General features: G+C 39.7%; 1 protein-coding gene across 2 annotated transcripts in view; it reads left to right on the forward strand.

The window, feature by feature from the left end:
- The window catches only part of PLPPR5 (phospholipid phosphatase related 5), a 158,994-nt gene that overhangs the window by 131,048 nt on the left and 14,808 nt on the right, over positions 1 to 13,138 (forward strand). For both annotated transcript variants that reach the window (XM_042873784.1, XM_042873785.1), the window contains exons 5-6: positions 7,398 to 7,530; positions 9,849 to 10,099. In XM_042873784.1, the coding sequence (XP_042729718.1) occupies positions 7,398 to 7,530; positions 9,849 to 10,099 (384 nt within the window). The remainder of the gene's footprint in view (positions 1 to 7,397; positions 7,531 to 9,848; positions 10,100 to 13,138) is intronic.

Genomic DNA, 13,138 nt, shown 5'->3' on the forward strand with positions numbered 1-13,138 from the left:
TTTTTATTTTTAAATAGAAAAGCTTTGTCACGTGGGGAATAGAACAATTCTCACCTAAGTCTGTTATCTGCTACCATTTAGGATGTGTTCTTCAAGAAATTGTCTCAGTACTGTGAAACTATGCCAGTGGTAAGTTAGTTCTGGAGCCAGGTGCCAGACAGTTGGCTCTCTAACTGCTGTGTTACCACTACTGAGCTTTCCTAGTTCCTGGCCACGTCCAATCCTCTTGAGAACTGCAGGAGAGAGCATCTGATCACTGTTTATGTCCCAGCGACAGAAGGCACTCAGATGAGAGCAGGGGATGCAGGCAGTGCTGGCACTCTCCTGGTGCTATTTGCTTTCCTTGCTGCAGCATCCCCAGCATAGCCGAGCTGGGCCTTCTATGCGGTGGCACAAGGCTGCTCACTCAGCGGTGTTTGGTGACTGTTTCTCAGAAAGATCTCTTACATAACCAAGTTTTGCATGGTGCTGTGTGTATGATTCCAGCGACGGTGACGGTGCTGACATGCAGGCGCTGCCTGCCGGATGACGCATGCATACTCTAGAGGAGGAGAGATTTAAATATACAATCAATTGCTCAGTTAGGGAAAAAGAGAAAGGGGAAAAAAAGGATGCTTTAGAGACACTATAGTTACGTATTCCATTTTTTCTGTTATACAGTAAAATAATGAATGGAGATGCTGAGAAGTGAGTGATGAAGCTGGCGAGGTCTCTGTGGTTGCATGCTCCCAGGCTTACCTTGAAGCTCCCCAGTTTATTGGACCACTAGGCATACTGGTATTTTTCTTTTGTAAACGGCATGAATGCCGAAAACCTTATTAAAATTTTGATACTCTTCTTTAAAAAAATAAAAAAAGGGCATATTGTTTTAAAACAAAATTTACTGGAAAAAGAATTGCTGTTACCCCCACCATTTTTTCTCTACAAAAGCAGTGTTTGCCCCATACCTTTTCCCTATGTCTGCAGAAGTTGCTATGCAATATGGTACTACACCATCATGCTAAATGCAAGAGGGATGTTTTGTATTTAATCAATAGCAGGCAGACTTATCTAAGATTTATTATTTCATTTTCTTCAAAACTACTGGTCATTTTTTACTGCAGAAAATGTGCTCCTGTGGAAATCAACCCAGGCATTTACTGTCAGTTTAAGGAAGCAAGAAGAAATGAGAACAAGAAAAACACAAAGAAAATGGCCTCAAGGGAAAGCTCTGCATAATTAACTTGAAATTGCTACTGCTAGAAATACTGTTGCTGCTTTTTCTTGCCAGGGCTGTCACCTCACAGAAATTTTAGCTTAGAGAGGGGAGTGGAGCTTATCTGATGATCAAGGTTTTATGTGGCTTGATGTTCCAAACTCTAGAGACCACTATGCTGTGTGGCATATTGCTAAATGGTAAGAAGAAGGGATAATGAACAGGAGCAAGAAACCCTATTAAAGTTGTATTTTTGAAAAAATCTCACCCCAGCTTTTCAAGTGGAAATCTCATAAGTGAAATAATGGGAAGATCATGCAATTTAAATGATAACAATTTGTGTAGAGATCCAGAGATAACTGTCAGTTTGTATTGTTTCAGTTTGGATTTCCAACTTCCCTTTTCCCTTTTGCGAAGGTGGTGTGGGGAAGTTTGTTTTAGATCAAAAGGAGGATCTGTGGGCTGAGTGAGATGCCCATTCTCGTTATGGAGAAAACCTCGTCATGCTATTTCTTGCAGATGGTCTCACAGAAGCCTTGGTTGGGGATTGAGTCTTGCCTGAATGAGTGAAATACAATGCGTGAAAAAAGGAAGTGAGAAGAGAAATTAGAATGTACAATATTGTCAACAGTTCTCAACTCAAACACATCAAAACATGGATGAATATTTAGTAGTCTTTATAATGCAATAACTGCTTTTCAGTGTTACTCATCTTATCTGAGTGGTTGCTGTAGCTACGGTGCAACCCTGAGAGTTGGCAGAAAGTGAACCGTGTATTCTACCACGTTCCCTGGCCTGCATTAAATATCTGATGAATAATTGTAGATTCTAAAGCAGCTGTTAGCAGGAAATGCCAATGAATATGTACACATAAATTTCTGTCCTAATCCCAATTAAAAGTGGTCACTGTTATCAACCTTGTTTCAAGCTTTCTTGTTTAAGTAATTTAATATGTCTCCAAATATCTTGTCATCAAATGCATATTTAATCCTAATTTGAACCTTGGGGTTTCATAGAAAGTTATGCCGTATATGAGAGTGTAATCCATAAAATAAAACTCATTAGTATCTTATTAGTGCTGATTGGAGGTCATTAATTTGCATAGGTAGATACTGTTATAAACAATATGTGATATAGGAAAGGTTTTTATGGAGTCAGTTTAGTGGAAAATCAACAAGGTCAGAGCTGCTGTAGCTCTAATGTTTGGAATGAGTCAGGCTTGACATTTCACGTTGAGAAAGCTCAGGATGTGTAGAACCAAGTTAAGACTATATTGGAAGGATGATTTTGGGAAGGAGAAATCAGATTTTTAAATTGACATGCAGTGCTAAAACTGGGAACAGTTTGCCTGGATTAAAAATAACTAATACAGAAAAAATATGAACGTATCTGGGAGGAAGAAATCAGTGTAGAAATGTGTGCTAAATGCTGCAAGCATCCTATGCAGTAAAAAAGAAAAGGGACAAATACTGCTAATCCAAAATCATCATGGAAAAAATCAGTTAATAAGTTAGTTAAGCAGGAGCTGGAGGTGAAAGAAGTATTACTTTTAGATATCAGACCTCACTCCTTCCAGACTGAATTCCTGTCTGTTGAAAGGGTTGGCACATCACAAAATGGGTACGATTGCCATGGAGATGATTGGGAGAACTTTGCCTATGTTTTAGATTTTCCGTTTGGCCTCTGCGTAGCTCTTATTTTCCACGCTTCCATAAAAAGAGAGGATAATCTGAATGCTAGTAATGTAGCATATATTAATTTTAAGTATCTTCATCTAGGATGATTTGTATTCTTTCTATTACTCTTCATACTGTGAACCGAGTGTTCTCCACAGTCACACAGTGAAGCTGCAGTAGGATCGGGACGTGGCCTCTGCTTATTAGCGTTTAGACCAGTGCCCGTTGGTTGGTCCTTCTTGTCTTGATGTTTTGTTGTTGTTGTTTTGGTTTTTTGTTTTTGTTGTTGTTTTTGTAGCAGCTATGTACACTGCATTTTTATCTAAGGACTGGGAAAATTATTTGTATAAACATATGTATAGAATCATAGGGGTTGGAAGGGACCCCTGCAGGTCATCTAGTCCAACTCCCTGCTAAAGCAGGTTCCCTAGAGTAGTTGCACAGAAAAGCATCTGGGTAGGGTTTGAATATCCCCCCAGAGAAGGAGATTCTACAGCCACTTTGGGCAGCCTGTTTCAGTACATATCCAGTACTGCATTTTGTAGTGTTTTTGTTTACTGTTCAGGGGAAAGACTTAATGAAAAAACACACAAGTAATTCTGTTGCCTTAAATGCCATTTGTTTACTTGTTGTTACTCACACATGGAATGCAAGGGACAGTGATGGTCTCTGCAGTCAAGATACAGAAATTATTCTCTCCTGAAATATACCAGGTATACAAGTCTTGGTAAAATGCAAGAATGAGAGAGCTGTTCCTTTTCTTTATGCTATTGAGAAAAATGGTGCCGGAGAGAAGGAGGAGAAAGGTCCCCTTGGACCTACGGAAGCTGAAGATTTTCCTTCCATTTCTGAAATATCATTAGGCTGATTACTGAGATGAGCAGCACTTGTGCAGAAGGATGGAGGAAGGAAGAATTGCTTTTCTGAGCTGCCAGTACCGAAAAACACAGAATCTGTATTTATTGCCAAATTCCAGAAGGATTCTATCAAAAGAAAACCACAGAAGCATAAAGATAAATGCCTGTTGTGCTCAGCGGCGTATCTGACTCGCATTTCTTCTGAGGATAGAGCACTAGCCCATTATATCAAATATTTAGTCACTGCTGAATTCTTCATCGTTCTGACCCTTGCACCTATGTACCCACTCTAAGAGCATTTTCATTCAGCTGAGAATGTGAATGCTGCTCCCTGCAATTTTTGGAGTAGTGGGTTTTCCTCATCCAGGTCATCATCAAAAGTGGGGAATGTAACAAGTAGAAATGGTTGCTAGCAGCAAGGGCCCAGATGAAGCTGATGAAGGCAAGGTATTGGTAGGGAAGGTCTCCTTTTGTATAACCAAATGAGCAGCTGTCTTATTTGCTATCCCAGCTTCTATGGAAGCCAGAAATAAGAGCCTTTGTTTGTGATCAGCAGGTTCAGGGAGTCTTCCCAAAACTGGAGAGTTCAGCTTGCGGGAGTATTTTCTGTTTATGTTCTTGCAAGAGATTGAGCATTTGAATGTAGGTCATTCCAAAATTAATGCCTCATTTATTTCCATGGCAAATAGAATAGATACAAAGAGCACCACAATGCTGTTTAATAGAGCAAATTCTCAGCTACAAAACCCTATTTTTCAACACAGTTGCTACCATTTACTAATCTGCACCAGCAGAGGTGACTCTCTGTTTGAACAGCTTTTGTGACAGCTTCGTTGTTAGGAAAATCTTTCCCACAGTCTTGTCTTTCATCAGCCCAAACTGATGAAGTCAAAAGGTGCCAATTTGAGACTACAGTGAGTATGGTAAGACAATCGATTGATGATGTACTCCATGTCCTTCAAACTGTTATGGGGCCTGGCATTAAGTCACAAGAGATGAGTTGTCTTCTCTGGCCTGACTCTGGAACGTTGAGTCTTCAGCTTAGTCAGTGTTGCGATGTAGCAGAGTTAATGGTTTGTCAGGATTACAGAAAATCCAGACAGATCACGCCTTTCCCATTCCAAAAGACAGTGCACATCACTTTATCCACTGAGGGCTGCGTCTTCAACTTTGATGGGGAATCCATATTTACCACTCCATAGAACTGCCATTTTAACTCCAGCTCATGGTGACACCACATCTTGTTGCTGGAAATGATGCAATCCAGGAAACTGTCACCTTCAGCCTGATGTTGGTTCAATAGGTCCTGACCTATTTGCATACTGTGTTCTTTCTGTTCCTTTGTGAGCATTTGTGATATTCCAATGTTTCCACCATTGTTTCCAACACATTAAAACTGATATTCAGCTCTGTACATGGTTGCCTGGCTATAATCCTCTGATTTGCCCAGATGAACTGATTGAGATGCTCTTCATTTAATGGTGTGACAGCTGTGCATGGCCATCTGGAACACAGCTCATCTTTCACATCACTGTTGCCACTGCTGAAACGCAGCACCCACTGCTTCACTGTGCTCACATTTACTGTTTGATCTCTGTAAATGTTCAGCAGGCATACATGAATGGTGATGGCCATTTTTTCTGCATGGAGGAATTCAGTGGCACAGCTTTGCTTCATGTTCCAACTCTACCCCTCTGTTGTCATCTGTCACATGACAACAAAATGTAGAATATTGGTGGGAAGATTCCATCTTTGAAGCCATCCCACCAACTTCTGCCTATGATTTTGTGTTCCAACATAATAAAATAGGAGACATTAGCTTTGGAGCAGCCCTTACAAATCACATATATATGCTGGATTCTGCTTTTTCCTCGAGTCTGGAAATATGCAGTAATTTTACTGAAATTATTAGATTTGGGAAAAAAATAAATAAATCAGATAAATACAGAATGTTCAGGTTACCTAGGCCTGGATGTTTAATTATTCCAGAAGAAAGAATACAGTTAGTGTGACTCACCAGAAAAACCTATGTGTTCTTCATCTTTATAAATTGCATTAGAATTGTTTTTTAGTTTTTTTTCGTTGCATTTCTCATGAGACCTGTGGGAGTCATCGAGCTGACTCCTTATTGTTGTCACAACTTTGATAAACTTGAATTCAAGATTGGGTGATGTTTCATAAGCATACTGAGAGTTTGTTAATTACAGATGAAGGAACTGTACTTCAGTATGCTGAAAATTTTCTTTCATTGTAGTAAAGTGGTTACTTATTGGATCAGCTGCTCACATTTCTGTTTTATCTAAAGAGGCCACAGTGATCTGAAACCAGTCTGAAGAAATAGATGAGTGTTTTTGTGACAAACTGAATTTTGCCCGTTACACATAACTGCAGAATTATTTTGTTATTTGTGCCACATTATTTATGGGAAACACTTCCTTGCTCTGTATGTCATAATTTAGCTGAAAGTCATCTGCATAGACCTAATAATATTTAAGTAAGGCCATTAATTTGCATTCTTCTTGTTGACAACAAAATGTGTATATGAGCCAAAGCCATTTTCCTTAAACTGTTTTATTGTGTGTTCTTTGTTTTGTGCGGTGCTGTGTGTAGAACTGTTCAGATCTGTAGTAATACTTGGCAAATTTTATAATTTCTTCTTAGTAAAAAGTTTAGGAAGACCTAGGTGGTTGTCTGATTTGACAACAATATTTCTTGAGTTTGTGTAATTTCTTGAGTTTGTTCAAGGCTTTAATTTGCTGGTTGTCGTTCCTGATTATCCAAGTGTTACATACCTTATGTATCAATAATATTTGCTACTTTTCATATAGAAGAGAGAAAATACCTTTCTTTTAAGTTCTGCAGTGAATGAATGTTGAAATATAGTGATTCTTCTATGCCACTTTCAATCATACGTGTTCTACTTGCACTAAAGCTTCAACATCATTGACTTAATACATGTTTACAGTTTGTAGTTGGTATTAGAGCTGAATAGAATAACTGTCATAAGTAAATTAGGAGTCACATTTTCTTCCACAGGTAAATACATGTCTTAAAGGGAATATTTTACATTCACTATCTACATTTTTGTTTTCTTATTTGTGAGCCCTTTTAATTTTCCCTAAGTGTAACATGTATGAGCTATAGACAAAATAATTAAAGTCAGACAGTAAATTTAGTTAGCAAACTATGAATCAAACACTGTAGAGTACTTTCTGGCAAAGCATTCCTTCAGCGTGGGCTTGAGCTCTGCTGTGAATGTTTTCTCTGTGTTCCAAAATCTAGAGTCCACCTTTGTGAAATGCTGAATGTCAGTGAGAGCTATGAGGGGAAGTGCTGAGCATCTTCCAGGATTGGCCCTTACTTTCATTCCCATCCTGTGTGTTATGCAGTTTGTTTTTCTTGAACTAATACCTTTTTGTTTTTCTTCTCATCCTGAAAACTAGGCTATGTTATGTTGATTTCAAGCTCTCTTAGTGCAAATAAAGTAAAGAGGGTCATATGACCTATTTGCCTCATAAGAAGATTATCATACAGAACTTGGTTCACTTACGTTGTCTTTTGTTTTGGTTTGTTTCCTTAAGATGAGATAGACTACTCTGTAATGTTAGTATATTTTATTTGCTGTAATCTGATGTACCATTTCTCTCCCCTTTTTCTCCTCCCCCTAAGATTATCGTTGGAGAAACCGCAGTGTTTTGTCTACAGTTAGCTACAAAGGATTTTGAAAATCAAGAAAAAACAATATTAACTGGAGACTGTTGTTATATAAATCCACTGGTGCGCAGAACCATCAGATTCCTTGGTATGAGCAAAATTAATGTTTTCATTTTCTGAATGCTGAAAGTGATTAAATATGTCTTAAGTTTGACCTGGAGAAACTATTCAGATAACACTGCAATGTTTCATGTATAGTCCTAACTTGGGTGCAATGAATTCTTTCCTTTTGGACAGCGAATTAAATGTCTTGGAAGAAACAAAAATCACTTTGCAGAAACAGTACTAAGAATGGAAAAACTTGAGATCACAAGAGAGGGGAAAAAAAAAAAAACAACCAGCATGCCTTGACTAGTGGGAGATGGAGAGGGGAAGTATCTTTACACCAAATATATGGTTAACAGTTCTCTTTTGGCTGTGCACACATACAGCAGCCAAAGCTGAGGACATCAGTGTATAATTGTGTGTTTTCAAAGCCTGCCTAGTTTAGGTACTTTCATAGCCTGGAGCATGTATTATAATCTATAATAGATAACTGTATGAAAACCACTGAGGTCAGCTGTAAAACCCACCTCCCCTGACTTCACTAAATTTGAGATGTTGTGCTTTCTACTTATTTCATAGTAAATGTATTTTGGAGGGGGAAGTACCACCTCTCAGAATGTCTGCTAAATACTCACAGATGCTGCTTTTTAGTATGTGCAAGGATGTTGCAGCCAGACTCCATTTGTCTGCTGTGTGTTTCTCCCTGTTGGCTGTATCTGAGGGCAGCAGCTGGGGAGCAAAGCTGCAGGGCAGCTCATCCCGTGTGCCCCCGTGCAGGGGAGGGAGGGCTGCAGCTGGGTCTGTGCGTGCTGTGCGTGTGCCATAGCCGTGATGCTGTCTGCCAGTGCAGTAGCTTACTGTCACATGGGAGTTCTGGAGTCACTGAGTGGGAAACTGCCCTGCATAGAGCTGGAGTTATGTGGGCAGTCATACTGAAGAGCTCCTCCTGCTCCTATTTCTCTGTACAGGGCTTGTGTGTGGCCAGAGTCCACCTGGTGGACTCTCCTTGCTCACAGAAGTGAAGCTAGGTTAGAGCAGGGATGAGTAGGGCTTCTGCACTGTTGCACCAGCTGAGGTGTCGCTTCATGTTACTCTCACAGAACTGATGTGGCTGCCTGTTGTGGGTCTGCATACACTTTGGGGCTTGCTGGAGGGCCATCCTGCACAGCACTTGGGCTGGGTACAGGCCAGTGCTCATTACTGTTGAGCTACTTATGGTGAATCAACCAGTGTGACATTGCTGACCAGACAGAATCCCAGGAACCATTCTTGGGCCTCCAGCTTTGCAGAGGGAAAAAAACTGGCCTTGAAAGATGCACGTGCTTCTGCGGTATCACATCTGCTGTGGTGTGCATCCATTAATGTCCTCATCCTCATGGTGCTACAGGAATTGGGAGCTGACAGAATTCACATTATACTCACAGCTAGCTGTAGAGTTGAACTAGGGAAAAGGTAAACTGATCTGCCTATGGAATCCAGGAATCCTGTAGCTAAGGTGGAGTTTGAATGTGTCTGCTGATTTGGCGTCCCAGTCACGGTGGTTGCTGTGGTTGTATTTTCTTCCAGAGTTTGCTTTCTGCTTCCAAAAAAATAGAAAGAGACATCAAAATAGGATGTATCTAATTTTGCTTTCTTTTTCCACTAATCAGATAAATGCATTTTTATTCTTATGAACAAATGCACATGCTTAATGCTTTGCTGGTATGTCTTATAAAAAAAAAGAGCGTTAGTATAAGTAGCTCCTTGAATTTATATTCAATCTTTAACTCACTGTGTTGATATTATGATTAACATGTCGTGCATAGAGATGCACCCAGTAGCAGACAGATAAAGACAACTTGTGCATGGCAATATTAAATTATTCAGTACTCAAACTTACAGCTGAGAGAGAAAGGAAAATGTTTGTCCGGTATGTGCAATGACTTTTCAAGTTACTTCACCATTCAGTGCTTGACTTCTCTGGCTTTGAAACAGGGCTACAGGGTGGAGAATTTGCCTCTGTTATTTCTGTTAGGTGAACATGGACAAAGGCTAGATGCTTGGCTAACTGCCCCAGATAGCTGGGCATGCATGGCTAGGGGACCAGGAAAGCAGGCTTTTTCATGAAAGGTGAGTGTACTCCTCTGAAGAATGGAGACAGAATCAAGAGTGTGGGTGTATTGCAGTGTTGCTTCTGCCATTGGATAGGAAGATATCATCTCCAAAATCATCAAGGTTCCTTAGGGTATAGTCTCGTCTTGTGCTTGAGGATCGCTCACATTCTTAAATGGAGGGTGCTAATTTATTACTGTGATAAATATTATAATATGTTGTCCTGGACTGAAATTGTCAGGAAATTTAACTCTTTGTTTCCCTCTTTAGGAATTTACGCGTTTGGACTGTTTGCTACGGACATCTTTGTAAATGCTGGACAAGTAGTAACAGGGAATCTTGCACCACATTTTCTTGCACTTTGTAAACCCAACTATACAGCACTTGGATGTAAACAGTACACACAGTTCATCAGTAGTGCACATGCCTGTACTGGAAACCCAGACCTTATCATGAAAGCCAGAAAGACATTCCCATCCAAAGAAGCAGCTCTAAGCATATATGCAGCTATGTATCTGGCTGTAAGTATATTGTACTGTTTAATACCACTGTATTTTTGAGAGAATATTGACTCAAACTATTTGGAAGGGGAAGAATGAAGGGAAGGTAAGACAGCTATTGACCAATTTTATGTATATAATCCTTCTATGTGTTACTGTGAAAGCTTTGAGAATTTGGTTCATTGGACTTAATTCTGACAATTACATGTATGCTTATCTTTGCAGATGTAGTAAGCCTTAAAAGCTTAAAAAAAAAAAAAAAAAGTTTAGGGCCGTGCTGAGAGAGGATAAATTGTTCAGGAACGGTTATAAACTTAGGATAACCAAGTTTTCAGTTTATTTTTCCCTGTTTCCAGGGAGAAGGAGAAGGCTCTGTTGTGTGGCAAAGGGAAGGAGGAAAGGACTGTCTGTAACCAACTGGTAGTAGTCTCTTCCTCTGTTTTAACCCAGTTCAAATTAGTGGAATTGCATGTGGCAGTATTTTTTGGTGGGGTAAAGCTGAAGACTGGGCATATGCAAATGTGTGGTCTCTACAAGTTTCCTGAGGAACCATGTATATCCACAGATACCAGAACTGATATCTATAGGTACTGTAGTTCTCTTGCAGTGAGTTTGGCTCTGATTCTGCATTAAAGTGGGCTACAAGACAATCCAACCTTTCTTCCCCCTCTTCTTTGTCACACTGACTGATGAGTAGGGCTGGGATAAACTGCTGTTTGCTGGGTGGCATGAGAGCTGCTGCTGAGGTAGTTCAGAAGTGAGAGCAGTAGGAATGAACCTTGCTCAGGTAGCTCAGTGCAGTGTTCTCTGGCTTAGTCTGGAGTGCAGGTTGTTCCATCTGCAAGCAGCAGCACGTGTTCATCACCAAATTTCCTTGGGGCACCCTTGTGGAAATCTTCCAGTTGACCTGGGCCTGCATCCACAGGTCTTTATAGCCCACTGGAAGGGCCCAAGGTTTCCCTCATGGTGTCAGTGGGGAGTAGGGCAAGTGTGTGCCTCTGGTAATTTCAGGATTCAGCCCTTCAAATCCTTCAGTGTGTGAATAGTGGTGTGTGTGTGTCTGCATATGTATGTAGACACATGTGAGTGTTCATCAGTTTTTAACATACATATTTAATGAGCTGACTTTTAATCTTTGTTTGATCTGGAAACTGATACATGCCAGCTGATACTTGATATGTGGCAGTGCACCAACGCCATGCTTCTGGGTATGGTTTCAGTGCCAGTGCTTAAAATCTCCATCCCTGATAGTAGTGTTTACTTTAAGTTCCTTGTGGGCAATGCTTCCTTGGAGATTTAGATTAACAATTAGCTCAGGAAGGTGTTAGCTGCAAATTAGAGACGAGCAATACTATTCTGTTCTAACTTGTGGTAAATGTAAGACTGCTAATAGCATCATCTTTATTTGGGAGATATTTGAGGCTTTGCTTTGCTGAACTGTACATCCAAATTTGGTGCAAACTATTTTAGAAAATGTTCAGCATTCTACATTTTAATTGTTCCTATTTTTCTCATCCATCTGTAAAGTTGGATTTCCACTGTTGCCATGAGTCACAGAAAACTGAAGGAAGCCAACTGTTCAGCACTGCAGAGCAGAAAGGAAAACAGTATTGACACATTTTAAAAAGAACAAGTAGGCAATTACTAAGACTTAATACCTAGTGTCGTGGCTTTTGTTACAGCTACAGTGCTTTATGCAAAACTTACGTTGTCTGTGATCAATAATCAGTTAACATCAAAACTGGAAGCTGGTGTGATCTGTTTCATGACTTTATAGTCTTTCAGTAACAGCAGAAAAGGATATATCCTGTGTCATTAGTGTATCACTGTGATGCATGACAGTGTCATCATTTAACTAAAGCACTGTAAACTGCTGACAGGACTGATGAGTTGTTCTTGTAGGCTGCCTGAAGAACTAATTACTGTGATGTATCTGCTGACTGCTAGCCTACACATTTAGGTCCTTGATGCAATATTGGCAGTCTTTTTTTGTGTTGTTTTTTTTTTTTCAAATCCAGTTGCACTGTTGCTGCTAAAAATATTGTTTGTTACACACCAGGCAGAGAAATGCAATGTTCCAGTATCTAGGGTCATGTCCTTACAGTGTCGTGATGTTTATTGGGAAAGTTGGCTCTGAATAACAACTTTCTCATCATTATTCACTGAAGTAGAATGTTTAAACAGTAGCCCAGTCTTTGTATGAGCACTGGTACAAAAGTTATTGAGAGCATGGACATAAAGACCTTCATATACTACTCAGCTAGTACTTCATAAGCATATAATTTCTGATACAAAGTGTGCTTTCATTTTGTTTAACAGAAATGTTTGGGTGAGAGGGTGAGATTTTTACAGAATCTTTCTTGGACATTTCAGCCAGATGTGCACACACCAAAACCAGCTTAAAGATACAAATAGACAATGTGCGCCCAGCATCTTGTTAGCAACAGCTTTTTCATCTAAGTTCTTAAGCCTTCCTTTTTCACTCCTCCCCTCTTTTGTGAGTGGGTGGCTGCTATGGTAACTCTGAATTCCCTTCCCGCTGGAAGTACAGGCTTTTGCGAACAATTATACTGCTAATATTTAGACCTCTCTAGCATTTGCTTCCATTGCTTTTCTGAGTACCTATCAAGAAAGACTTAACAACTGAAATGTTAAATGGCAGCAATGTGCTTAGGTTTTTTTTTCTACCCTATCCAAATGTGAATGCTTCCAATGATTCATAACTTATTTTCTTAAGACTTGCAGGTTAATTTATCCCTTGCATACCTGAAACTTCAAAATGAACTACCATAAATATGTTTCAAAATCTCTACCCAAAATGGCTGATATCTGGATATCTCCTTAGCTGATTATTCAGCTAATCTTAAATCTCCTTTGTGTGTGAATGAGCTAGAGTTGGATTACTAAGTTGAGTGCAATCAGCATTCACTTCTTATCAGCATTGCAGTTTCTCAGTTGGTACAGCATCTGCTGACATGCATATTAAGGCAGATACTCCAAATTCATTAAATTGATATAACTGTATAAGCTACGTTTCAAGATGCATAAGCTAACATAGCC

Source organism: Lagopus leucura, unplaced genomic scaffold, assembly GCF_019238085.1.
Source record: "Lagopus leucura isolate 7727_CA_CO unplaced genomic scaffold, USGS_WTPT01 Super-Scaffold_100009, whole genome shotgun sequence".
Taxonomy (NCBI): Eukaryota; Metazoa; Chordata; class Aves; order Galliformes; family Phasianidae; genus Lagopus; species Lagopus leucura.